The sequence below is a fragment of the Schistocerca americana genome, chromosome 6 (genome assembly GCF_021461395.2).
Source record: "Schistocerca americana isolate TAMUIC-IGC-003095 chromosome 6, iqSchAmer2.1, whole genome shotgun sequence".
In the NCBI taxonomy this organism is placed as follows: Eukaryota; Metazoa; Arthropoda; class Insecta; order Orthoptera; family Acrididae; genus Schistocerca; species Schistocerca americana.
Genome location: NC_060124.1, coordinates 397,348,287 through 397,374,785, shown reverse-complemented (window position 1 = coordinate 397,374,785; position 26,499 = coordinate 397,348,287). Strand labels below are relative to the sequence as shown.

At 47.3% G+C, this 26,499-nt stretch overlaps 1 protein-coding gene across 1 annotated transcript in view; it reads right to left on the bottom strand.

Moving 5' to 3' along the window:
- The window catches only part of LOC124620167 (transmembrane protein 26), a 97,264-nt gene extending 71,459 nt beyond the window's left edge, over positions 1–25,805 (bottom strand). Inside the window, exons 1-2 of the mRNA XM_047146836.1 lie at positions 25,612–25,805; positions 10,246–10,390 (exon numbers count right to left, since the gene is read on the bottom strand). Of these exons, the coding sequence (XP_047002792.1) occupies positions 10,246–10,390; positions 25,612–25,805 (339 nt within the window). The remainder of the gene's footprint in view (positions 1–10,245; positions 10,391–25,611) is intronic.
- Positions 25,806–26,499: the final 694 nt, after the last annotated feature.

The following is a 26,499-nucleotide window of genomic DNA, read 5'->3' as shown; positions in this document are numbered from 1 at the left end:
AAATTGAGCAGCTACTTATAATTTTATATCTTGTGAGGTTAAGTAATCTATGACTACTACCGTCCATCAGAATTGTAGCTGAAATCTCTAGAAATAGTGAAGTCGATATGTAACTGGAAGCATGGGATTTAAAAACAGCAAAATGGAAGGCACTTAATGCCGAAATAGCTTCTTTCAACCTAGGCTATTTACCTGAGAACATAGGCCCCGGAGCGCAAGCTCTTATAGAGCTCTCTCAGCTGGCGCAGGAAAATCACATCCAAAGACGTCATATGTAGCCATCCCTAAGACACCTTGAAATTGGGAGCTGACAGTTGATCACGGAAGTCCGTAACGCAAGCAGGAACTACCTGCCCTCACTAAGAAGGAACAAAAGAGAGATAAATCTAAACAGTAAACGAATGTTGTAAAACAAGATCTGCGACACTACAAAAAGTATATTGGGAGCGCTTTCTGAATAAGAACTGGAACACTTCTCGGATCAGCTGCAAAAGGTTCTTTTTGACAAATTTAGTGCCCTCGTCGACCTGTCCGTTCTTCCCAAGACCGATGGAACAAAATAACAGCAAGGAACTCCGTCGAATAATTCCTGAACAGTGTTTCGCCATTTAATAATCCGTTTGCAGTTGAATTCGAACTGTAAAAACGTGTGTGTGAAATCTTATGGGACTTAACAACTATGGTCATCAAGTCCCTAAGCTTATACACTACTTAACCTAAATTATCCTAAGGAGAAACACAAACACACTCATGCCCAAGGGAGGACTCGAACCTCCGCCGGGACCAGCCGCACAGGCCATGACTGCAGCGCGTCAGACCGCTCGGCTAATCCCGCGCGGCAAGTCGAACTGTATTAACAAGAATGTGCACTCCAGTTTGCTCAAGATGTAGTAGCGGTAGCGATAGCCACGCTAAAACGCGACGATGCACCGGGCTCAGTTAGTGTCTATTAAGAAGTGATAGAAAAAGTAGCTTTAATCTCAGCGCCATTCGTAACACATCTACTGGATGACGTATTAAGGCAGGGCAGTGTGTCAGAAACATGGAAATCTACACATGCATTTATTACAAACCAAGGCCCAGTTTACGTAGAGCCGAACAGCAATAGACCATGTTTAACAAATACATTAGCGGAAGTTCAGGACCTCAATGAGCTCTAGGTTCTCGGCACATGTCTGTCTGGCTTCTGCAAAGGTAAGTCGATAGATGACTCCATTAATCAGGCTCTCCTACTTGTACACAGGGCAAACAAGTAACGTTGTGCTGCAATTACGATGGACATCGCAGGTCCATATCATCTACGGTGATCCTGATTTTAAATCGCCTAAGTCTCCGAATCCGAAAAAGGCTTAAGTTTCACGGATTGGTGTAAGGTTTCCAAATTGTAATAACTTGCTGGGCGCCACAGGACAGTAGAAGAGATCACTAAGGGCTACACACAAACCTCGATACGTGTATCAATGTTTTGGGACCTGATACCGGATTCGCTGTTAGAATGCAACTTACGCTGATGGTATCTTGACAATCTAGAGCTTCCAGACGGAAGATGAGGAAACCGCAGACCACGTGTTATCCAACATGCAGCGGTGGGAGATGAACAACAAATTAACAATAGCAAATAAAATTACGTACTTGCTGTTCAGGAGCAAACTTTCCCTAAACAGGAATTTATGGACACTTTAATATGGCTAACGCCGAAATCTAGACTGTAGAATAAAACATGTTGTACAGTCAAATAGCGGTTATATCTTTCAAAAAATATTTTAGAATATTTTATGTTCATTTTCCTTGATCATACAACTATATTACCGACAGTGTGTATCGGAATTGCAATCTGGATTTAGTGCCTCCAGGGGCTGTTACTTTTGTTGTTTTCCACTGACTTCTCTTTTAGTATGGTGGAGGGACTGCTCAGGGGAAGCCTATGGGCTGACAAGCGATAGATAAGGATCATTTTAAGAGTTCGCTACCATAAAAATGTTTCGAAGCCGAGGTGAGGTGGCAGTGACAAGTAGACGAACAAGCATTCGGTTCCGTCACTACATGCAGGATTTGCGACTCTTGCCTTCTGTTGAAAAATGCATGTAATTCTTCACAGAAGCCTTTCAGCAAGGTAGACCTCTTGTCAGGTTTCAGTTCCTAGACGACCGTGTGAATTTTCGACACACCGCCTCAAAATAACGTTCGGTTTAAACAATCAAGCGTTCTGGTTGGTTCTTACCGTAATGTTTTCGAGGAAGTCTTAATTCCTCTGCCTTGCGTAAATGTCAGGCTTGTTGCAGGTCCTTTTTAAAATTGTGCCATCTAGTGGGAGATACTTTCTGCCCTCCTTCCCACTTCAGAGCACGTTTAGTTAAAAACAGTGAAAATCTGAAGGAGTAAAATATTGTTTTACTACTCTTATCTATTGGACGGAACTCTCACTTCCTCCCTTTATTGGTCGGTGAGTTACTGCTCTGGCTAACAAGCAGCCAAGTTTCAGAGCACTTTGTTAGGCTTTTGTAGTGTAAAAACTTCACGCTAGGCGGTGAGAGCAAACTCATGCCGTTGGAAGATACAGAGGAAAGACTCGTCGCTCGACGACTGATGAGGCGGGACTCGTGGTCGCACAGAAAGGTCTTTCCACTTAAGTACTCTGGACAGGGATGGAGCTGAGCTCAGGGCCTCCAGCCGCTACAGCCACCGCCTTCCGTACTGCACTACGAGTGTGGTAAGATGCGCCGTCGTTTGCAATCGGCAATTCCCTGTAGATACGATATTACTTCACCCCATTCGCTAGCCATTTATACGGTTTTAATACTTCGGAGCAAGCTAGTTTGCTTTTAATATGCGCTCTGTCAATCTCACTGGTATTCGACCCTTCTTTTTCGGTGTTCTTCCTGTAATTTAGTTACCATGCTTACAGTGACTGATCGTATTCGTGCGTTATCCGTGTAACTTCACATTTATAGCGCCCACCCACCTGCACCATTGTTACAGTTCACCATTAATCCCCTTGTCCAAGTATTTGAAGTTCAGTTGGGTAATTTGTGTGTTCTACTTTACAAGAATAAACGTGGTCCGTATAGTGACCAACTGTTTCCGTTATAGACTAGATGATCCCTCCTCCCAGTAATATGCGTATGTGCGTGGTGTGGTACCCATATTGTCATGTTTGATTGGGCCACCTCAATGTTCATCCTGCAAGACGTTTCTGTTGTCTAACATTTTTTCTTTCATTAATTTCCATGTGGGTGCTTCTCTTCTCTCTAGGCCAGCAGAGACCGGCCTTAAGCATCGCAGGGGCATGCAAATGAGCGCAACCGATACAGCACAATTTGTAGTGTAGTTCTGATTTTCTATTGACGTTATCACAAATGTTGCTTTCATTTGCTTTTCTTTTTTTGAAGATGTCTTTGCCTGAAATTTTGTCAGTGTGCGCTTTGAGCGTATTTTATTTTATTGTTTCTTAATGTTGTTTTTTTTTGTGGTTTTAGGGCGCAAAACTTCTATGGTCATTAGCGCCCAGCCCGTGACGGAGGAAACAGGAAAAAAACGAAATTTAAAATCAGCAGCAATGGGAACAAAGTCATAAAATTTGAGAAACTAAAGGCAGAAGGAATGCTTAAAAATCCACTATAGAAAGGGGTTGGTTGTCACCAAAAAAAAAAAAAAAAAACTTCAAATGAATGACGTCATTTCACTGTCACTAATAAACTGGAGAACGTGGTCGGCTGAACGCGTGGCATCTGCTAAAATCGACGATAGATCAGGCGATAGCTGTAGACGGGAGCGTAACGGATTAAAATAGGGGCATTCAATTAAAAGGTGTCTGACTGTCCACAGCTGAGAGCAGTGGGGACAGAGTGGGGGAGGATCACCACTTAAAAGATGTCGATGGCTAAAAAGACAGTGCCCTATCCGGAGTCTAGCTAAAATTACCTCCTCCCGACGACGCGTTCGGGAGGAAGAGGTCCAAGCGCAAGGAAGGGCTTTCATTTCCTGCAATTTATTATGGGGAAGTGTTGACCAATGCGCATGCCATAAATGAGCAACTTGGCGACATAAACCGCTCTGTAGATCGGTAATGGGAAGCGACTGAATAGCTGGCCGAGGAAGAGAGACTGCAGCCTTGGCCGCTATATCGGCCGCCTCATTCCCACAGATACCAGCATGTCCCGGGAGCCAGAGGAACGCCACCAAGACGCCCCCCCCAGGTGGAGCAAGCGCAGACAGTCCTGAATCCGGTGGACCAGAGGGTGCACAGGGTAAAGAGCTTGGAGACTTAGGAGTGAGCTGAGAGAATCTGAGCAGATTTCGTACTGTATCCGCTGATGGCGGCGGATGTAGTGGACAGCCTGGAGAACAGCTTAAAGCTCCACAGTATAAACCGAACACTGGTCCGGAAGCCGAAAGTGATTTGGGGTGTCGCCAACAATATAGGCACTCCCTACACCTAACGATGTTTTCGAGCCGTCGGTGTAAATAAATGTGGCGTCCGTCATTTGTGCACATAGACCAGCAAATGCCCGACGGTAAACAAGTGTAGGGGTACCATCCTTGGGAAATCGACATAGGTCTCGGAGCAAGTCGATCCGGGGACAGAGCCAAGGCGGTGCTGTACCCCAAGTTGTCAAGAAGGTTTTAGGAAAGCGGAAGGAAAGAGAATGGAGCAGTTGACGGAAGCGGACTCCCGGGGGTAGTAGGGAGGAGGAGCGGCCTGCATACCCTACATCAAAGGAGGCGTCGAAAAAAAGGTCATGGGCTGGATTAGCAGGCACGGAAGACAGATGGCTAGCATAATGACTCAGAAGGACTGCCCGCCGATTGGACAGCGGAGGTTCAGCAGTCTCAGCATAAAGGCTTTCCACAGGACTGGTGTAAAAAGCTCCAGACACTAAACGTAATCCACAGTGGTGGATAGAGTCGAGACGCCGAAGAATAGACGGCCGAGCAGAGGAGTAGACTATGCTTCCATAATCCAATTTCGAGCGCACTAAGGCGCGATAGAGGCGGAGAAGGACCACTCGGTCCGCTCCCCAGGAGGTACCATTCAGGACACGGAGGGTGTTAAGGGAACGCAGACAGCGAGCCGAAAGATAGGAAACGTGGGAGGACCAGCACAGTTTTCTGTCAAACATAAGACCCAAGAATTTAGCGACGTCGGAAAACGGAAGGTTGACAGGACCTAGATGTAAGGAGGGCGGAAGAAACTCCTTACGTCGCCAAAAATTAACACAAACGGTCTTACTGGGTGAGAAACGGAAGCCGGTTTCGATGCTCCACGAGTGGAGGCGATCGAGACATCCTTGAAGACGTCTTTCAAGAAGGCTGGTCCGTTGAGAGCTGTAGTAGATCGCAAAATCGTCCACAAAGAGGGAGCCTGAGACATCAGGAAGGAGACAATCCATAATTGGATTAATGGCAATGGCAAACAGTACAACACTCAGCATGGAGCCCTGGGGTACCCCGTTTGCTTGGGAGAAAGTACGGGAGAGAGTAGTGTTCACCCGCACCCTAAATGTGCGCTCTGCCATAAATTCGCGAAGAAAAAGGGGCAGCCGGCCCTGAAAGCCCCAAGAGAACAGTGTGCGGAGGATGCCTGTCCTCCAACAGGTATCGTATGCTCTCTCCAGATCAAAAAATATTGCTACCGTTTGGCGTTTCCGGAGAAAATTGTTCATGATATAAGTGGAGAGAGCAACAAGATGGTCAACTGCAGAACGATGCTTTCGGAATCCGCATTGGGCAGGTGTTAAAAGACTGCGGTATTCCAGCCACCACGCTAAACGGTAATTCACCATATGCTCCAAAACCTTACAGATACTACTCGTGAGAGAAATGGAGCGATAGCTAGAGGGGAGATGTTTGTCCTTTCCAGGTTTCGGAACGGGAACGACAATAGCTTCCCGCCATCGCCTGGGAAAGGTACTGCCGGTCCAAATTCGATTATAAAGGCGAAGGAGGTAACGCAGACTATGGGTTGATAAATGCAGCAACATTTGGACATGGATACCATCCGGTCCTGGGGCGGAGGAGCGAGAAGAAGAGAGGGCATGTTGGAGTTCCCGCATGGAGAAAACAGTATTGTAGCTTTCGTGATTTTGAGAGGTGAAAGCAAGATGTCGCACTTCCGCTGCACGTTTCTTCGGGAGAAACGCTGGCGGGTAATTTGAAGAACTCGAAATCTCAGCAAAGTGCTGACCCAATGAGTTAGAAATTGCGACGGGGTCCACTAAGGTATCATGCGGGACAGTGAGCCCAGAGACCGGGGAGAAACTAGGCGCGCCTGAGAACCGTCGAAGCCGACTCCAAACTTCCGACGAGGGAGTGAAGGTGTTAAATGAGCTAATAAAGAATTTCCAGCTTGCCTTCTTGCTATCGTGGATGACGCGACGGCACCGCGCACGGAGCTGCTTATATCGGATACAGTTGGCCAAAGTTGGATGGTGACGGAAAATGCGAAGAGCACGTCGCCGCTCACGTATTGCGTCACGGCATGCCTCGTTCCACCAAGGAACTGGGGGGCGCCGGGGCAATTCGGAGGTGCGTGGTATTGAACGTTCCGCAACTGTGAGAATAACGTCGGTAACATGTGTGACCTCATCGTCGACGCTGGGAAAGCGACGGTCATCGAATGTCGCTAGAGACGAAAAAAGTGTCCAATCGGCTTGGGCAAACTTCCAGCGTCGCGATTGCATATATGGCAGTTGAGGCTGCAGTCTAAGAACACATGGAAAGTGGTCACTCGAGTGTGTATCATCAAGGGCGAACCATTCGAAGCGCCGAGCTAGCGGAACAGTACCGACTGCAAGGTCCAAATGAGATAAATTTGTCGTGGAGGCAGACAAAAATGTGGGGACCCCAGTGTTGAGGCAGACTAGATCCGCTTGGTGGAAGACGTCTAGCAATAGTGAGCCACGTGGACAAGGATGCGGAGATCCCCAAAGCGGGTGGTGGGCATTGAAGTCCCCAACCAGCAAATAGGGGGGTGGAAGCTGATCAAGAAGATGAAGGAGATCAGCTCGTGCCGTTGGTGTGGACGATGGAATGTATACCGTACAAAGAGAGAACGTGTATCCAGAAAGGGAAAGACGGACGGCGACAGCTTGGAAGGAAGTGTGTAAGGGGATTGGGTGAGAATGGAGAGTATCATGGAGAAGAATCATGAGTCCTCCATGTGCTGGAGTGCCTTCAACAGAGGGGAGATCATATCGGATGGACTGAAAATGAGGCAGAACAAAGCGGTCATGGGGACGCAGCTTTGTTTCCTGAAGACAGAAAATGACCGGCGAGTAGGATCGTAAGAGGATCGACAATTCATCCCGATTGGTTCGCATGCCGCGGATATTCCAGTGGATAATGGACATAGGTTGAACAGGAAATGGAGGAACGTGACCAAGTGTGCTGTCAACTCAACGACTGCTCAGAGCTTGCGACCGACAGCATGGAATGGCATTCAGTCGAAGGCAGAAGATCCTGATCCATAGGTTGGTCAGGAGCAGCTCCTGCCACCAGCGATCGGCCGGTTGACCGGCCACCAGCAGTGCGCCTCGGCGACACAGAAGACGGCCGAGGGCGATTTCCGCCAGGTGGTGCTGTAGATGGAACATGCCTTGGCGGAGAAGGAGAGGAACTGCGTTTCTTCGTAGCCTTCTTGGAAGTATGATGTTTAGATGAAGGAGGAACCGATGGTTGTGAAGTTGCGGTACGTAAAAACTCTTCACGAGAATGCTCTTTTTTCGAAGACTTGGCGTCTGACTTTTGGGCTCGAGATTTAGCAGAACCCGACGAAGGGTGAGCCATTGAGTGGGCAGGCGAAAGTGGTGAGGTTGAACGGGCGATCTTTGCGCTGGTCGATCTGACGACCGTGGTACTAAAGGTGAGGTCGCAAGTCTGCGTGGCCGCCTCCTTTGTTGGCCGAGGAGAAGCAAGTACAGAGCTGTATTTTCCTTTCTGAGGCACGGTGGGCTGTCGACTGGAGAATAATTTTCGAGCAGCAAAGGTCGACACCTTTTCCTTCACTCTTATTTCCTGGATGAGCTTTTCGTCCTTAAAAACGGGGCAATCTCGAGAGGAAGCAGCGTGGTCACCCATACAGTTGATGCAGCGAGGGGATGGAGGTGGACAAGCACCCTCATGGGCATCCTTGCCACACGTAACACATTGGGCCGGATTGGAACAGGACTGGCTGGTGTGATTGAACCGCTGACATCGATAGCAACGCGTAGGGTTTGGGACATAAGGGCGAACGGAAATTATCTCATAGCCTGCTTTGATTTTTGATGGGAGTTGAACTTTGTCAAATGTCAAGAAGACAGTGCGGGTTGGAATGATGCTCGAGTCAACCCTTTTCATAACCCGATGAACAGCCGTGACGCCCTGGTCAGACAGGCAGTGCTGAATTTCTTCGTCAGACAATCCATCGAGGGAGCGTGTATAAACGACTCCACGCGAGGAATTTAAGGTACGGTGCGGTTCCACCCGGACAGGGAAGGTGTGGAGCAGAGAAGTACGCAGCAATTTTTGAGCCTGGAGGGCACTGTGTGTTTCCAACAACAGGGTGCCATTCCGTAATCTGGAACAAGACTTTACAGGACCCGCAATTGCGTCGACACCTTTCTGAATAATGAAAGGGTTGACCGCGGAAAAGTCGTGACCTTCGTCAGACCGAGAAACAACAAGGAACTGTGGCAACGATGGAAGAACCGTCTGTGGCTGAGACTCAGTGAACTTACGTTTGTGAGCAGACATAGTGGAAGGTGAGGAAACCATTGCAGAAGAATCCCCCATGATTACCGGCGTCTCCGATGGCGCGCTCCTCCCTTGTGGGGGCCCTCACTGAGGGCACACCCGCCTTAGGTGATTGTTCACACCTCAGGTCACACCTCCCGACAAACGGATGGAGGGACCAATCGGCACTTTCGGAAGGTATCAGCTCGGGTAATCACCCCTCCCTGGGCCTGGCCGTTACCAGGGGGTACGTACGTGTCCTACCTGTCTACCCGGGGTGGGGAATTACGCGTTACCCCGTCACCGGCTACGCATGGAAGTGCGTGGGTCGGCCTTCAGACACGCACAGGGAGGAAAAAAGAGAAAGGGAAAGGAAAGAAGAGGGGGTCTCAAACGCCGCAGTGGAGAAAAGGGCAAGGAGAAGAGGGAGGGAAAAGAGAAGGACAGAGGAAGGACGAGGACTTGTAAGTGTAGAAAGCAAGGAATTTGGAACAGTTTCGAGCGTCCGTCTCCGGACGTAGGCACAAACCATACTCCCAGAGGGGGGGAAAGGGAAGGAAAGAGCCAGAGGTGAGGGGGGGGGGGCGGAAGATGGGGGACGGGGAGGGATGCGGAAAGGGAAGGGAAGGTGTGCAGCCCGGAAAGGAAGGAGGGCCACATTAGCTCGGGGTCCCGTGCTCGCTACGCACGTGTCCACAAAAGAGTTGTGGACCCCCTGGGGGGTCTTAATGTTGTTGCTATGGTCTTCAGTCCTGAGACTGATTTGATGCAGCTCTCCATGCTACTCTAGCCTGTGTAAGCTGCTTCATCTCCCAGTACCTACTGCAAACTACATCCTAATGAATCTGCTTAGCGTATTCATCTCTTGGTCACCCTCTAAGATTTTTACCCTCCCCACTGCCCTCCAATACTAAATTGGTGATACCTTGATGCGTCAGACCATGTCCTACCAACCGATCCCTTCTAGTCAAGTTGTGCCACAAACTCCTCTTCTCCCGAATTCTATTCAATACCTATTCATTAGTTATGTGATCTACCCATCTAATCTTCAGCATTCTTCTGTAGACCACATTTCGAAAGCTTCTATTCTCTTGTCTAAACTATTTATCGGCCATGTTTCACTTCCATACATGGCTACACTCCATACAAATACTTTCAGAAACGACTTCCTGACACTTAAGTCTATACTCGATGATAAATTTCTCTTTTTCAGAATCGCTTTCCTTGCCATTGCCAGTCTACATTTTATATCCTCTCTACTTCGACCATCATCAATTATTTTGCTCCACAAATAGCGAAACTCCTTTACTACCGTAAGTGTCTCATTTCCTAATCTAATTCCCTCAGCATCACCCGACTTAATGTTTCTCAATATTAGAGACACTTCTGGCGTATAAAGGAATTCGTGCCAGATTTCAGTCTTGTTTGACAATAAGTTGTGGTGATTACTAAACCATACTTGCGCCCCCACAACCCACAGACACTTTAACGCCTATTGTTGCTACAAAAGTTACCTTGAAGAAATTGCCTTACCCCAAACAGTTTGTCCAGGTCCCCGACGGTGATGGCGCTGATGTTGAGTGCCGGTGCCTGTTGCCTTCGGGCCATCCTGTGTAGCTCGAGCAGCCAGATGGAGGGCACAGTGCCCGCCAGGTACAGGAACACCGACGGGCAGAACCTGCCAACACACATCGCCACCACTACACATCCTGCCGGCAGTTTCGAACAACTGCCCAAAGCTGAGGAACGGCCAGAGTGGAAGTGCTAGCATTTTAACTTGTGGCTGCCCTAAAAGAGTTTCTTTTGAAGTCTTTCACAGCAGATGTGGGTTGGGAAGAGCTGGCAATGTGGCCATGACTGGTAAAGTGGCTATCGGGGTGCCGAGAGCTATGAGGTGCCACTGTCACGTGGGAAATGCCTATACACATTATTACTGCAGGAACCCGAAATGGCGAGTGTGTGTACAAGAGGACGCTACGTTAGTAGCGTGTAACAGACTGGAAATTTGGACCGGATGAGAAGCGAGCTCTGCTGGCCGAGGTGGTTAAGGCGACTGCTCACGTTAAGCGGGAGATCCGGGTACGAATCACAGTCCGACACAAATTTTCATCTGTTACCACTGATGCACTTCAATGTTCAAATACGGCTAAAGTCATTGAACAGCTGACTGCTATCAATTTGTTCTCCCTGGAGAGCACATTCACCTCGTGAAGCCATCTGCTGTGCTGTGCTGCTCGTCCAAACTGGAATATTGTTGTGGATTTTAGTTATTCTGATGTAAGGGAAGTGGTCACTTCGTGTATTCATAACTGAAAGGGGATGTCACTTATGCCTTCCTAATAAAAGTGAGTGAAGTGTCATAGCTTGACTTCATAATCCTACTTTAGTAGGAAAGTTCTGTCACGGTGTTAAACGTGTCAATGTAGGTGAAGTGGCCATCTTGGCAACTTCTCTAAATTTCCATTTCCTTGATCGACTGTATCCCGTCGGTTGTTGGAGGCTTGTAACATGGATTGGTGTGCCCTGGGTCCTACGAATAAACTGCGAACCATGAGGAGCACCACGGCCGTATAACAGACTTCCCTTCGTGATTCTGTAAACTTCACATTGACTACACTTGTCTGACCAATGGCCACATTCTCCGACCTGAGGATCCAACCCACTGTCAGTGTGATGCCTGTCTAATTGTGGCCCATGTCCTTCCGAACCGTATCAGGCGAAACAAACTAGTTGACATGCTGCTTCTAGTGCTAGCGGATGACGCTAATGTGGCTGAACTGGTTTTGCGTTTTACGCCCCTCTCACTTCTACTCGTCTCAGTGACGTAGGATACATTGGCCTCGTTGGCTGGTTAAGGGACTGAAGGGATGCCCAGTCGCCTGCTCCAACCTGAGGGGCACTTTGCTGCCCTTGCTCAGTGGTCTAGCCTGGCTCCTGCCATTCCCATCTTTTAAATTCTGTTGACGTTATTCTCTTTCCTGAGACACTATCATGTTGTTCATATTGCTAGTTTTATTGTGACAATGGAGAGTGTGGAAGTACCTGTCGAATGAAGAGGGTGTGTCTCCCTTCGCGTGAGGTGTGCTGGGGACCGCCAGCTGCTTTCTGGGCGGAGTAACTCTCCCACCTTCACCCTTTTACCTCTCTTGCACGTCTGCGCGCTTCCATCTTTAGGTTTTCTCGAGTCTCGTACACATTGGGTTCATCGGGAGCAGTAAGTGCGTACGCTGCGCGCAGTTGGCACACACAATGGACAGAGTCCGATGACCTTATAGTTTTGTTCCTTTAACCCCATCAATCCATCTACGGATCGAATTTTTTGCAATAGCGCCTCGCGAAAAGAGTTTCTCACGCGGCAGGCTTCCCATTCAGGGACCGCAATTGAATCATAAGTTTTTAAGAAGATTGTGTAATGTCTCTTGTAGGAAGAAGCCATTCTACAGTAACTGTCAGAATTCGACAGCCACAGGATCGTGGCCTATCGAGACTGATTTATCGTGCCGCGATGTGGCTGTTGACGTTGGTCCTGAGCTCACGACTGTCAAGTGAATGTGGAACACATGGATACTCATCGTCATTCAGACTATCAACAGCACCAAGCGACTAGCAATTTAGAGGACAGACATTTTTCACTCAACCGTGCAGAATCGCAGACCCATGTCACGTACCTCGATCCAGGAAATAGCGTCTTTCGCAGCAAGACAATTTCCCACCCACACAGTGGAGTGAGTTTGGAGCACCACAGACTGTCAACTCAGTGACCATTGTCGCAGCTTCCCTCAATGCGTCAGCAGAGAGATAGTAGCGCCGAAAGCAATTCACTCATCGAAAAGGCTGGACACACGTCCTCTCTACACACAGGCTCTGGCTTGCTAGCAGCTTCACATCAGATGTATCCGTATTCAGCGCCTCCGAGGAGAAGGAATGTCGCCACAGTGCATTCGTCATCGACAAACGATCCCAGCACATTTGATGTGTTAAGGCTGGCGGCTGTGCCCTTTCTTCGAGGCCTCCGGGATTTCTTTAAACTAGGCAACTCAAGGAGACCGCAGGATACTCATACAGTCTTAATCTACCTCCATACAAAGCATATTTTGACTACTGCCCTGGGAGCATGTTCTCTACATCTTCACCCACTGAAAACAACGGGTTGCCGACCACTACCACTAAAACTGATGAACTCTCGTACAAATTTCACAGCGTATCTGTATCTCTCATCCACACGAAGTTCAACAGGATTTCTAGACATTGTTGTCGCCAGAGATGGTAGTTCTGCAAGCCGTCACTAGCTCTAAGCATAATTATATGTCTGAGTGATGCCAAATGTTATCTTCTTAATAACCTTCAAGTCGTGAGCCACGCTAACCTTCAAGTCGTGAGCCACGCTAACCTTCAAATCGTGAGCCACGCTAACCTTCAAATCGTGAGCCACGCTAACCTTCAAATCGTGAGCCACGCTAACCTTCAAATCGTGAGCCACGCTAACCTTCAAATCGTGAGCCACGCTAACCTTCAAATCGTGAGCCACGCTAACCTTCAAATCGTGAGCCACGCTAACCTTCAAATCGTGAGCCACGCTAACCTTCAAATCGTGAGCCACGCTAACCTTCAAATCGTGAGCCACGCTAACCTTCAAATCGTGAGCCACGCTAACCTTCAAATCGTGAGCCACGCTAACCTTCAAATCGTGAGCCACGCTAACCTTCAAATCGTGAGCCACGCTAACCTTCAAATCGTGAGCCACGCTAACCTTCAAATCGTGAGCCACACTAACCTTCAAATCGTGAGCCACACTAACCTTCAAATCGTGAGCCACACTAACCTTCAAATCGTGAGCCACACTAACCTTCAAATCGTGAGCCACACTAACCTTCAAATCGTGAGCCACACTAACCTTCAAATCGTGAGCCACACTAACCCTCAAATCGTGAGCCACACTAACCCTCAAATCGTGAGCCACACTAACCCTCAAATCGTGAGCCACACTAACCCTCAAATCGTGAGCCACACTAACCCTCAAATCGTGAGCCACACTAACCCTCAAATCGTGAGCCACACTAACCCTCAAATCGTGAGCCACACTAACCCTCAAATCGTGAGCCACACTAACCCTCAAATCGTGAGCCACACTAACCCTCAAATCGTGAGCCACACTAACCCTCAAATCGTGAGCCACACTAACCCTCAAATCGTGAGCCACACTAACCCTCAAATCGTGAGCCACACTAACCCTCAAATCGTGAGCCACACTAACCCTCAAATCGTGAGCCACACTAACCCTCAAATCGTGAGCCACACTAACCCCGCAAATCGTGAGCCACACTAACCCCTCAAATCGTGAGCCACACTAACCCTCAAATCGTGAGCCACACTAACCCTCAAATCGTGAGCCACACTAACCCTCAAATCGTGAGCCACACTAACCCTCAAATCGTGAGCCACACTAACCCTCAAATCGTGAGCCACACTAACCCTCAAATCGTGAGCCACACTAACCCTCAAATCGTGAGCCACACTAACCCTCAAATCGTGAGCCACACTATCCTTCAAATCGTGAGCCACACTATCCTTCAAATCGTGAGCCACACTATCCTTCAAATCGTGAGCCACACTATCCTTCAAATCGTGAGCCACACTATCCTTCAAATCGTGAGCCACACTATCCTTCAAATCGTGAGCCACACTATCCTTCAAATCGTGAGCCACACTATCCTTCAAATCGTGAGCCACACTATCCTTCAAATCGTGAGCCACACTATCCTTCAAATCGTGAGCCACACTATCCTTCAAATCGTGAGCCACACTATCCTTCAAATCGTGAGCCACACTATCCTTCAAATCGTGAGCCACACTATCCTTCAAATCGTGAGCCACACTATCCTTCAAATCGTGAGCCACACTATCCTTCAAATCGTGAGCCACACTATCCTTCAAATCGTGAGCCACACTATCCTTCAAATCGTGAGCCACACTATCCTTCAAATCGTGAGCCACACTATCCTTCAAATCGTGAGCCACACTATCCTTCAAATCGTGAGCCACACTATCCTTCAAATCGTGAGCCACACTATCCTTCAAATCGTGAGCCACACTATCCTTCAAATCGTGAGCCACACTATCCTTCAAATCGTGAGCCACACTATCCTTCAAATCGTGAGCCACACTATCCTTCAAATCGTGAGCCACACTATCCTTCAAATCGTGAGCCACACTATCCTTCAAATCGTGAGCCACACTATCCTTCAAATCGTGAGCCACACTATCCTTCAAATCGTGAGCCACACTATCCTTCAAATCGTGAGCCACACTATCCTTCAAATCGTGAGCCACACTATCCTTCAAATCGTGAGCCACACTATCCTTCAAATCGTGAGCCACACTATCCTTCAAATCGTGAGCCACACTATCCTTCAAATCGTGAGCCACACTATCCTTCAAATCGTGAGCCACACTATCCTTCAAATCGTGAGCCACACTATCCTTCAAATCGTGAGCCACACTATCCTTCAAATCGTGAGCCACACTATCCTTCAAATCGTGAGCCACACTATCCTTCAAATCGTGAGCCACACTATCCTTCAAATCGTGAGCCACACTATCCTTCAAATCGTGAGCCACACTCTTAACTGTTGTACATGAAATTAATTAATTTACTCGTGGTTCTTTTGTTGTACGTGACTGCGGGCACTTTCAGAACTAAAATTAATAATGAAATTAATTCAATAAGATTGAATATTAAATTGCTCGTGTACCCATGTACCACCACAATAAAATAGAAACATTGAATAGTTGAGGGGATATGAATGAGAAGAGTGGCGTATTTATGTTTACAAAGTAATGATAAGTTTTATTAGTCCTTTTATAACTACAACGAACTGATAAATCTTACACAAAAAAAGACAAAAACAAATCAGAAAATAAATGACGTTTTCTTGGCAAAGCATACATTGGGGTGAAAGCTATACAAATTCTCCCCTGAATTAATCCCTTTTACAACGCAGTCTCACTTTGTTTACATGAATATACTGTTAGGCCCAACACTACTCAATTGGAATCAACTATCACAAAATATACCACAAACGATGGTTCACCTGAAAACAGGACGCTGTGATTATTATTTAACAAAGCTATGCCGATGCAGCAGTATTTAACTCTTTCACCTGGATTAAGGCAGCAGCAGAAAACGGCGCACTGTGGGCGAGGAGGGGCGCTCTGCAGTAGCTATAATGTTCTGACGCATCCACGAATATATGCTAACTACATGGTCTGGCATTCTGATCATCAGAACGCGGGAAACTTCCCTATCAAAACCCTGATGTCCCGGCAGATTTCAGTGCGAAGGGCATCTGTTTGCTGATCAGGCCAAAGCAATGACTCTTAGGAACGACAGAGCGTGCTGGAATTCTCAAGCTTCAGACGGACGACTCAGGACGAATTAGTTCACCCTCTCGCACGTGATATTTCCGAGATGATATGCAGTTCCACTGAGGGTATAGTTAGAAGCTGCTTCTAGCTCTTAGTCCACTACAATATAGAAACCACAAGTTTCGCCTATTTGAGGCAGACACGTTCTGCACCAAGGGATGACCAGAAGACGGAGACAGCCAAGAATGAAAACTACTTTCCACCAGTCCTCAGTACGGAAGCTGAATTAGCGAAAATGAAACCGACCCAACATTGCAGAAACCAAGCGAACTATTCTCAACTCATTGAATCTCCTCTCTTTACTGTTATGTTGGCCTAGTAGCCAGTCCAGACACAGAACCGGGGTTCCCACGCTGGGAGAGCAAGCCACCACTTTCCATAATCTGAGAGCAGCCAATCAGCGACTCTAAATCTCTCTTGTGTGAAAATGGGATACTTTAGAGGGGGTGGGGGGCGTGGTTCTCATGGTAAGCATGGCCACATTATCGTTAAAAAGACCTCTACATTGGCGGGGCCACAGTCCCTCATTTACGGAGAGATCTAATCATTCCAGGGCGACACTTTTCTGTTTCTGAAAAAGTCTGTTAAGATTACTAGTAAGTCTTGCCTATGAAAGATATGTTTTTTGCGGCTTGCTAAGAGAATCTACCGACTTCGCAGCGTCAAGGAGTTACAGTCTTGCCTCCACTGAACATGTGCACCAGACACTATCCGTACCGTCCCAGCTTCTAACATGAGAATGCACGGAGTTTTATGAGCTTACCACCATTTCCACATTTCCCGCCAACTAGCCGCCTTCGTGATGGACTGCCGACTGGCTCACGTAAAATGTTTTGCGAACTGGCGACCTCCTGTCCAACACTAAGCAGAAGGAGGAGAGTGCTACGGCCAGAAGATCTTCTGTTGGTATGATCCACTGAGTGCTGCCTGCTAGACTCACTCTCACAGCCTGGTCGCTGCACTCAGGATTTATGTTGGTTCAAATGGCTCTGACTAATCTGAGGTCATCAGCCCCCTAGAACTTAGAACTACTTAAACCTAACTAATCTAAGGACATCACACACATCCATGCCCGAGGCAGGATTCGAACCTGCGACCGTAGCGGACGCGCGGTTCTAGACTGAAGCGCCTAGAACCGCTCGGTCACACCGGCCGGCCAGAATTTACGTTCCCCAGTCCATCTCCCTCTTCCTGTTCTCCATCACCTCCACTACGGCCGCTCGGCTACAAGTTCTCTACAGGCTACACATGCAGTTGTGAGAACATACTGCCCACAATTTCCTCGTGTAAAAAACTCACAAACCACACAAACAAAACGTAGTACTGGGGAACACCTATAATATAGGTGTTAATCGGACTGACGATGTTAAAGTGAGAGAGTGGCATGCCACCTCTCAGCTCTGTACCAAATTTTCTATCTGTGCTCTCCCAAACCAGGTACTAAAATAATCACATACTGTGCTGCATGGGTACAGTAAGCACGATTTCACTATTTACTATCTAAAATTGTGTGGCAATTTTAATAGCCTGCAGTGTTCTTTGGATGATACATCGAACTCATTGCAGTGCTTATGTGCAGGAAAAATAGCGCTAGTTTCTTGCAGTCGTTCGGAAAAACAGTTGGACTGAGACAAAGGAATACAAAGGGAATATGAATTATTCGCCACAGTAAAACAACTGACTTCAGATCACGTGATGTACAGTATGCGATTCCCGCTACAGGCACAACATTAAAAAGTATTCATAATAAACTGACTCAATTTAGAACACACACAATGATGAACCAAATCATGATCACCACCCGCTGCAAGACTGAATCCCGCCTGGCGGCGTTGCGGGCACGTGACGCAGTAAGGAAAAGTCTAAGGCAGCGACGTGTTTCAGGCCTTCTCCTCACATTACTTTTATTTGCATACTGGATTTGCATACGAGGTTCTTCCTACTTTGTGATTCGGTTTTTCTTTGTAGGCATTTAATTTGTACTGCACGCTGAATATAGGAGTGATTATGGCGTAGCTTATCAATTTCTGTGTAAGGTATGCGTCTGTGAGCCACGAGAGCTACTACTCACTGAGGACAGGAACAGTTGGAGCGTTTGCATGTTCTCAAAGAGCTAGCTGTCACTCGAAGTTCGGGTTTCACGTTAACGGACCACACAAGGTGCCGGGCGTGACTTTCCTTGCTAATCCTCCCGGAACCTGCGATAATGCAAAGACTGACCAGCGCTTTCAGTAGCAGAAAACCGGGAAACGGTGGTGGAAGGGATGAGAACTTCGTCTATTAGTAAACTTTCTGTGGAATCTTCAGCTGTCCACTTGCCGATGTCCCGCTGTATTTTGGTCTTCAGACATTGTTCCGTAGGCTAAATGCTTGACCTCACGTGGGTCTGCCAGATTTCCATCGTCAGCCCTTTCCGTGGGAGGGCGATGAGAAACTCACACCAAAATTTCCCGAACTTTCCTACAAACAAGTCAGGCCATGGGAAAGCCGTTATAGCCGGCCGGAGTGGCCGTGCGGTTCTGGGCGCTACAGTCTGGAGTCGAGCGACCGCTACGGTCGCAGGTTCGAATCCTGCCTCCGGCATGGATGTGTGTGATGTCCTTAGGTTAGTTAGGTTTAATTATTTCTAAGTTCTAGGCGACTGATGCCCTTAGAAGTTAAGTCGCATAGTGCTCAGAGCCATTTGAACCATTTTTGAAAGTCGTTATACACTGTTCTCGTTTCGGTGAACAGGAGTCTCATTGGTTCTGACATCTTTACCTTTTTGGTTGGACCTAGTTAACCGATTTCTAGGTCCCTCGGAGAAGCACGTAGGCCCTTCTGGGATTGGCTAGAAAGACTGTGCCGGGTGCCTTCCCGAGATCTGAAGGAACACTATCAGAACTTACAGAGGTATTATCGCTTGGAATCCTGGATTTGGACGCAACTGATGGATACCACTCGTCAGTAGTTTTCTTGACTTCGGCCCTCTGCCAAATTCTTCGAAATTTTACTTAGAAGTTACTCGGGACTTAAGAGATTTTTCCGCACCGCTACCGGTCGTCAGGAAGATGAGGTCTGTAAACCCATACCAGCCAAAGCTAGCAACCACACCACACTGGCCCACATCACGGCAGCACGGCGCACGTCGACCTGTCAGCAGCCATCTCAGTGGGAGCCACGGCAAGACCGTGTTTGCAATGGAACCCTCCAACTTTGGAAATCGCTACAGAGTAAAAGGAGGACTCCATTCCCATCTTCTGCTTTCAACTTATTCATTATTTGATGTACGCTGTGTTCGTCTGTTTGGTTCTTGTTTCAAAGTGAATCTTTTCTCGTTCTCAGATGACCACTCATGTCTCGTTTCGTTGTTGAAGTTCACACGTCTGGTGGTGATCTTTCTGGTTGTTTCTTTATTTCTTGATACTGTATGTCGTGTTGATTTTCATATATTGTCCAATTACTAAGTTTTATATCACAGTTGACTACACCACTTGTGCCCTGTGTGTGCCCAGGCGTCAATTCAACCGTAATTTCCCAGCATCGTGTGGGTGGCGACCCTAATAATCACTCGTTTTTCTCATCACTGTTTTACTCTATTCATGCAAAATCATCGTGAAGTTGTTATAATCGTGCAATGAATATGTTTTTGGTTAATTTGCATATTGTCCCAGTAAATCTCATATTTACCAGATGAAACACCATGATTCCACAACCAGTAAAGTAACTTATTCAACTGAATGGCGGGGTCCTCAACCCATTAGAAATAGACGGGGTCCTTGACGAGTTGAGAAACTTATATGACGTTTCCAGTGTGAGTGACAGTTGATTTTTCCGATAGCCTTTTAACTTCATACGAGGTAATCTATCATTTTATATGATACGACTGCCAGTAGTGTATTAACGATGTGGTTGGGTCAATATGTGAACACATAGGGAAAGTCTGTTGCGGACCTCCATGTTCAAAATAGAACGCTGAGTGATGTGCTCCGACACGCTTGTCACTGTACGAGCATTATACTGTGTTATATCTGCCGCAGATCGCCTCCTATCCTACTTCACAGACGATGCAGCATATGTAATTGTGTCCACGGAGCAGCTGACGATGAGGTTGTGTTCTCTTCTGGTCAAGTATGTAAGCGGAGCAGACTTGAATGGGGAAACCTGTGCCGTCACAAGACGTCACGCAGCCGCCACGCGTTAAAAGCCGCGCCACTGAGTGGCATACGTGGTTGACCAGCTCGGTGGTGGCGCCGCGCCGCGTGCATCCCGACACAGGCACCACCGAGCGAACCTTCACCCAACAGCTAGCAGTACGAGGAGTCTGGTTTTGCACGGAGAGTGAGTATCTACCAGGGCCAGAGCTCAATGGTGGAAGCAACCGTTGGATGTAACTGCACGTCTTGGCTGCAAGGAAGACGGTATTGGCCGGAGAGTTGCGATACGGCGAGATTGGGCGCAGTTTGCTGCAGGGCTATCTGGCTGGCTGTTATCGAAGTAGAAGAGAGCGGAATTGCCTGTATGAGTGTATTACTAGACAGGGCTGTTCTCTTGTGCTGCAGCTATGTAAATGTTATTAATTAGTATGCGCTGCTGTGTATACTGAGTGAATTCAGCCTCATACGCAAACATACGACCAGTACTTGCCTTTTAACTATCCTACATATCTGTCAGTTCTCGACTCCCTAAGTTTCTCAGATGATTGTTCTTTTGGCCACTGGATCTGATATGACTTTTGTTATCTTCTATACAATTAAACAGCTCCTTATTTAACTGTTATGTTGTATGTGATTTTTATTTTGACCGTATTTTTATTATAAAAGTTCTCTTAAAGACTTGAATTAGAATTGCTCCTTGCGCAATGGTTGTGTGTGTAGCTTTGAATGTGTATGTATTTTTAATCATTTTTTTAATTTCGAAGCAGCACTCATACTTCATGCTGTTTCACTGTAATCGAATTTCATACTATTACGTGAGCATATCGGTGCTTACAAGGGGAGGCCGCCAATTGTGAAATTCAGATTCGATTCATACTGTGCATAAAAAAAGCTCATGGCCAGAGGTGTAATGTGGCAAAGCACCAAGATGCACTTCTCAGCCGTTGTCGAGAAAATCGACAGTTAAAAGAAACCGTTGCGGTGAAATACTCTCGACGATTAATAATGTTCTACAGCGTCGTGGCGCAGCGGTAAGCGCTCGGGTTCGTAATCCGAAGGTTGCCGGATCGAATCTCGCGCCATGCAATTTTTTTTATTATTAGTTTTTTGTAATTCAAATATATATATACATATATATATATATATATATATATATATATATATATATATATATATATATATATATATATATATATATATATATTATTAATGAATTGCTTATGCATGTTGGTGAAGGCGGATCGCTCTCCAATTGTACCGCCTCCATTTTTCCGTTTTTTTAACAGGGTGTACCAAAACTCTCCCGTCCGCACTGATTTTCGACAATGTTATAAGTTGCGCTAGGGACCGCATCTACCTTCTTTCGAAGTTAACAGGCAACTACGCTGTTATGCGGCGGCTCGTTTCGGCCCATTCAACATCTGTCATTCAAGTGTAACGAGCGAGTAACGGAGTTTAAATTTCATACCTGCCACAGCAAATTTGTGTTCGTGGGGTCTCTATTCTAATTCGAACGTTTGACTTACGCTATACGTATTCGTTTCGGAATATCGTTTCTACGTCTTCCGTTAACTATACGTGGTTAACATTATGAAGACAATAACATTTGTGAAATACAACTTTGTTTGCGGAAAACATAATGATGTTCGAAGTCGCCAGTTTTTCCACAACAACTTATTATATGCATAATTGTTGCAACTGATTGCCGGGAATTATACATATTTTAATTATAAAAAACAAATACTAAAAAAAAAGGTTGCATAGCGCGAGATTCGATCCGCCGACCTTCGGATTACGAACCCGAGCGCTTACCGCTGCGCCACGACGCTGTAGAGAATTATTAACCGTAGAGAGTATTTCCCCACAACGGTTTCTTTTAACTGTCGATTTTCTCGACAACGGCTGAGAAGTGCATCTTGGTGCTTTGCCACATTACACCTCTGGCCATGAGCTTCTATTATGCGCAGTATGAATCGAATCTGAATTTCACAATTGACGGCCTCCCCTTGTTAGTAAATTTTTCTTGTCGAATAGCTACTAACCTGATTTGTTTGTCCATTTTGTAAGGGTTTTAATCTGTAAAAATTAATCGATTTTTTTTAATTTCTAAAATGTGCTATTTTCTATCAAAAAATTAATACTCTGAACTTGTTTAAATGAAATAAATTTTAGCAAGCAGCAAGAATCACTCTCAGCTTAACTCAGTCCTACCACTTCCTCACACGGCATAAAATCCAGTGACATTAGCGATTCTGGCAAAGGGCAGATCGTTACGGCCTGACTGGAAACGAGCATCTCAGAAAAGGTGAAGCAGGTGGGTTGTTCGTGTGCAGCTCTCATGTACATCTATGGAAAGTGCTTGGAAGACGGCGAATACACGAATAGGCGACAAGATGATGCAGGTTCATATCTCATGACAGAACGTTGGAGTCTCAGGTTTGCATCGTCTGTGAAGTAGGATAGGAGGCAGATATAACACAGTATAATGCTCGTACAGTGACAAGCGTGTCGGAGCACATCACTCAGCGCTCTATTTTGAACATGGAGCTCCGCAACAGACTTTCCCTATGTGTTCGCATATTGACCCAACCACATCGTTAATACACTACTGGCCATCAAATTTGCCACACCAAGAATAAATGCAGATGACATACGGGTATTCATTGGACAAATATATTATACCAGAACTGACATGTGATTACATTTTCACGCAATCTGGGTGCATAGATCCTCAGAAATCAGTACCCACAACAACCACTTCTGGCCGTAATAACGGCCATGATACGCCTGGGCATTGGAGTCAAACAGATCTTGGATGGCGTGTACAGGTACAGCTGCCCATGCAACTTCAACACGATACCACAGTTCAAGAGTAGTGACAGGCGTATTGTGACGAGCCAGTTGCTCGGCCACCATTGACCAGACGTTTTCAATTGGTGAGTGATCTGGAGAACGTGCTGGCCAGGGCAGCAGTCGAACATTTTCTGTTTCTGTACAGGACCTGCAACAGGCGGTCGTGCATTATCCTGCTCAATGTAGGGTTTCGCAGGGATAGAATGAAGGGTAGAGCCACGGGTGGTAACGCACCTGAAAAATAACGTCCACTGTTCAAAGTGCCGTCAATGCGAACAAGAGGTGACCGAGACGTGGGCAATGGCACCCCATACCATCACGCGATGTCGCCAAACACAGATGCGACCATCACGATGCTGTAAACAGAACCTGGATTCACCAGAAAAAATACATTGTTTGTTCTCTATCAAAATCTTTCATTTGCTAACTATGCCTTCAGTAGTTAGAATCTTTTATTCAGCTGGCAGTATTGGCGCACGCTGTATTGCAGTAGTTTGAGTAACGAAGATTTTTGTGAGACAAGTGATTCATGACAGGTATAGGTTATTGTTAGTCACGGCCATTCTTTTATATGAAACGTCCTCTTACAAAAATTATAAATGACGGTGCTTAAACTGACACACAATCTTTTTAGCGCAACGCAATCGGACTTTCAAAAATCCCTACTAAAGAATGGCCATTTTATCCGCATGGCTGTAACGGATCATGCAGCCACGTCTCGATGCCTGAGTCAACAGATGTGGACGTTTGCAAGACGACAACCCTCTGCACGAACAGTTCGACGACGTTTGCAGCAGCATGGACTATCAGCTCGGAGACCATGGCTGCGGTTACCCTTGACGCTGCATCACAGACAGGGGTGCCTGCGATGGTGCACTCAACGACGAACCTGGGTGCACGAATGGCAGGGAGTGGTCAAGGGGGAAGGGGCAGGAGAACCAGAACCAGAGACAGTACCTTTCTTTTTAGAAGACTCGGCTGCAGAGCGACCCAATACATGTTGACGTTTCATCTGCGAAACGTCCGCCCCGATACCACCCACTCCGACCAGGGGCTCTCCCCACGGGCGCCACCCAGCCTCAACAAGGGCCACCTGGCAGGATGACCGTTGCCAGGAGTTCTGATGCCCCATGGAGACGGGCATCTACTCCTTGGCCGACGTGGGGAGGGTGCAGCTCAGGTATCGACAGTACGATCCCTGTGTTGTCAGGGGGCTACAACCTAGAGGGTACGTGACGACCCCACCACAACGGGCTGGCTACTGTACTGGATTTTGGGTGCCATGGAAGTCCATCATGATCGTAGGTGCAGATGGGGACGCACTATGGGCGTAACTTGTGCAACCCATCAGGCGTTTAGGCCCAATTTGAGGAATAGCGGGTGTGGTTACAACGCCGTTACAATGCTTAGTGCCAAGGCCTTAGTGCACTGAGGACCAGTGAGACACCACGTAAGGCGTCCTTCCCCAAAAGGCTCGTACTTCTGTAGAATTTTGAAAAATGGAGGTCAAACCCCAAGGGGGACCATCATATGGAAGGCCGAAACGGTTGAAACTCCTTTTAGTCGCCTCTTACGACAGGCAGGAATACCTCGGGCCTATTCTTACCCCGGACCTGCAGGGGGGACTCTTTCTGGTGGACACACGTCCAGATCGTCTGCTCTTAAAATTCTCCCATCTGTCTCCCCACATCCACCACTGCTGGTGGATCACCTCCAACTGCGGAACGCTATGCGCTGTTCACATCCAGCTGCCCATCACTACAATAGCGAATATTTCAACAATGCCAACCAGCCACAGACTGGACACAGCACAGTCAGTGATTTTCATACAGAGCGCTACGTGGCGTTACCAACATAAAAACCTAAACAGCCTACTTACAAGATCGATAGTCGTGTCCATACACACTCCCTCCATCTAGGCGCACGGTTGCTCGAAACATGCACTCCACCGCGAGTACAGGCCAGTGGGGACCGTATTATGCTATGGGCGACACTTGGGTTTCTGTAAGACATGTGATAGTGAAAGACGTGATGATAGCTGTGGACTACGTGAACAATATTGTGGACCAACTGCACCCCTTCAAGCTTGACATCTTCCCAGACAGCGACGTCGTCTTCCAGCAGAATAACTGACTGTGTCACAAGGCCAGGACTTTGCTACTGTGGTTTCAGAACCACGACAGTTAACTCAGAATGTCTTTGCCACTAATTTTACGTGATCTGAAACGTATAGAACACGTCTTGGATGCTACTGGGCCGAAGCTCCGGGCCTACAAACCACCCTGTAATTCGCTGTCATACAGTTGCAAGGAATAGCGGAGTCCATGTAACAGAGAATCGCTGATGTACTGCGTTCTAAAAGTGGACCACCATTCTATTAAGTAGGTGGTCGTAATGTTCCAGCTCGTGTAGTTGGCAGCTACGAAGGAAAGCTAAATTCTCCTTCAGAATCTGATGGACTAGAAGCGCAACACCCAGGTCTTACCACTTCCACTCCTGCGACTCTTTGATGGTGAGTGTGAAGACGCCCTCGAAGGCAAGCATGATGATGGGCGCGCAGAGGTACCAGAAGCGGGGGTCGCGCTTGAAGACGGTCACCTGCCAGATGGCGAGCAGCCCGTGGCCGCCGAACACGGCGCGCGTCGCCACCGCCTTGAGGGTCGCCAGTACGCGGCCCATGGCTGTGCTCACCAGCGTGACCGACGTCTCAACAATCACATTACACCTCGCTCTGAAACATGGGAAGATTGGCCGCGCACTAGGTCTATCATAAAATTGAAAAAGACGATCGACACAGTATTAGTCAAAGCATGCTAGTGCATTGGTGCTCGAGCCACCAGGTACTCAATCCCAGTACGGCTTTGTTGCTTCATAATTACTACTTAAATTCTGAACTGTCCCCTCTGCTTCAGTGCTTCTTTGTACTGTATTTTGTTGTGGAGGAACTCCAGATCCGGTGGTGTACAACTGCAATGGACAGTAGTGGGAGACTTTGAATGGCGCTGAGAAAGAGTCTGAGCAGACGACGCAATTGAAAAGCCTGTGTCGCCAGATGTACTCCGTGACCTCATACATGGCAAAGAACTCTGCTGTAAATACTGAGCAGTGTTCCAGAAGCCGATACCGAAAAACGTCGGCGCCAGCGACGAAGGCCCACCCAACACCACACTCAGTCCGAGAGCCATCAGTGTACATGAAGGTACTATCGCCAAGTTCCATGCGAAGATCGTGAAACTGAAGGCGATAGAGCGAGGCTGGAGAAGTGTCCTTAGGAAGCAAATGAAGGCCAAGGTGAACATGGGCCCCCGCACGGAGCCAAGGTGGTGAAGGCGTCACATCGACTGGGAAAGTCGCAGGTAGCGTGAAGTTAAGC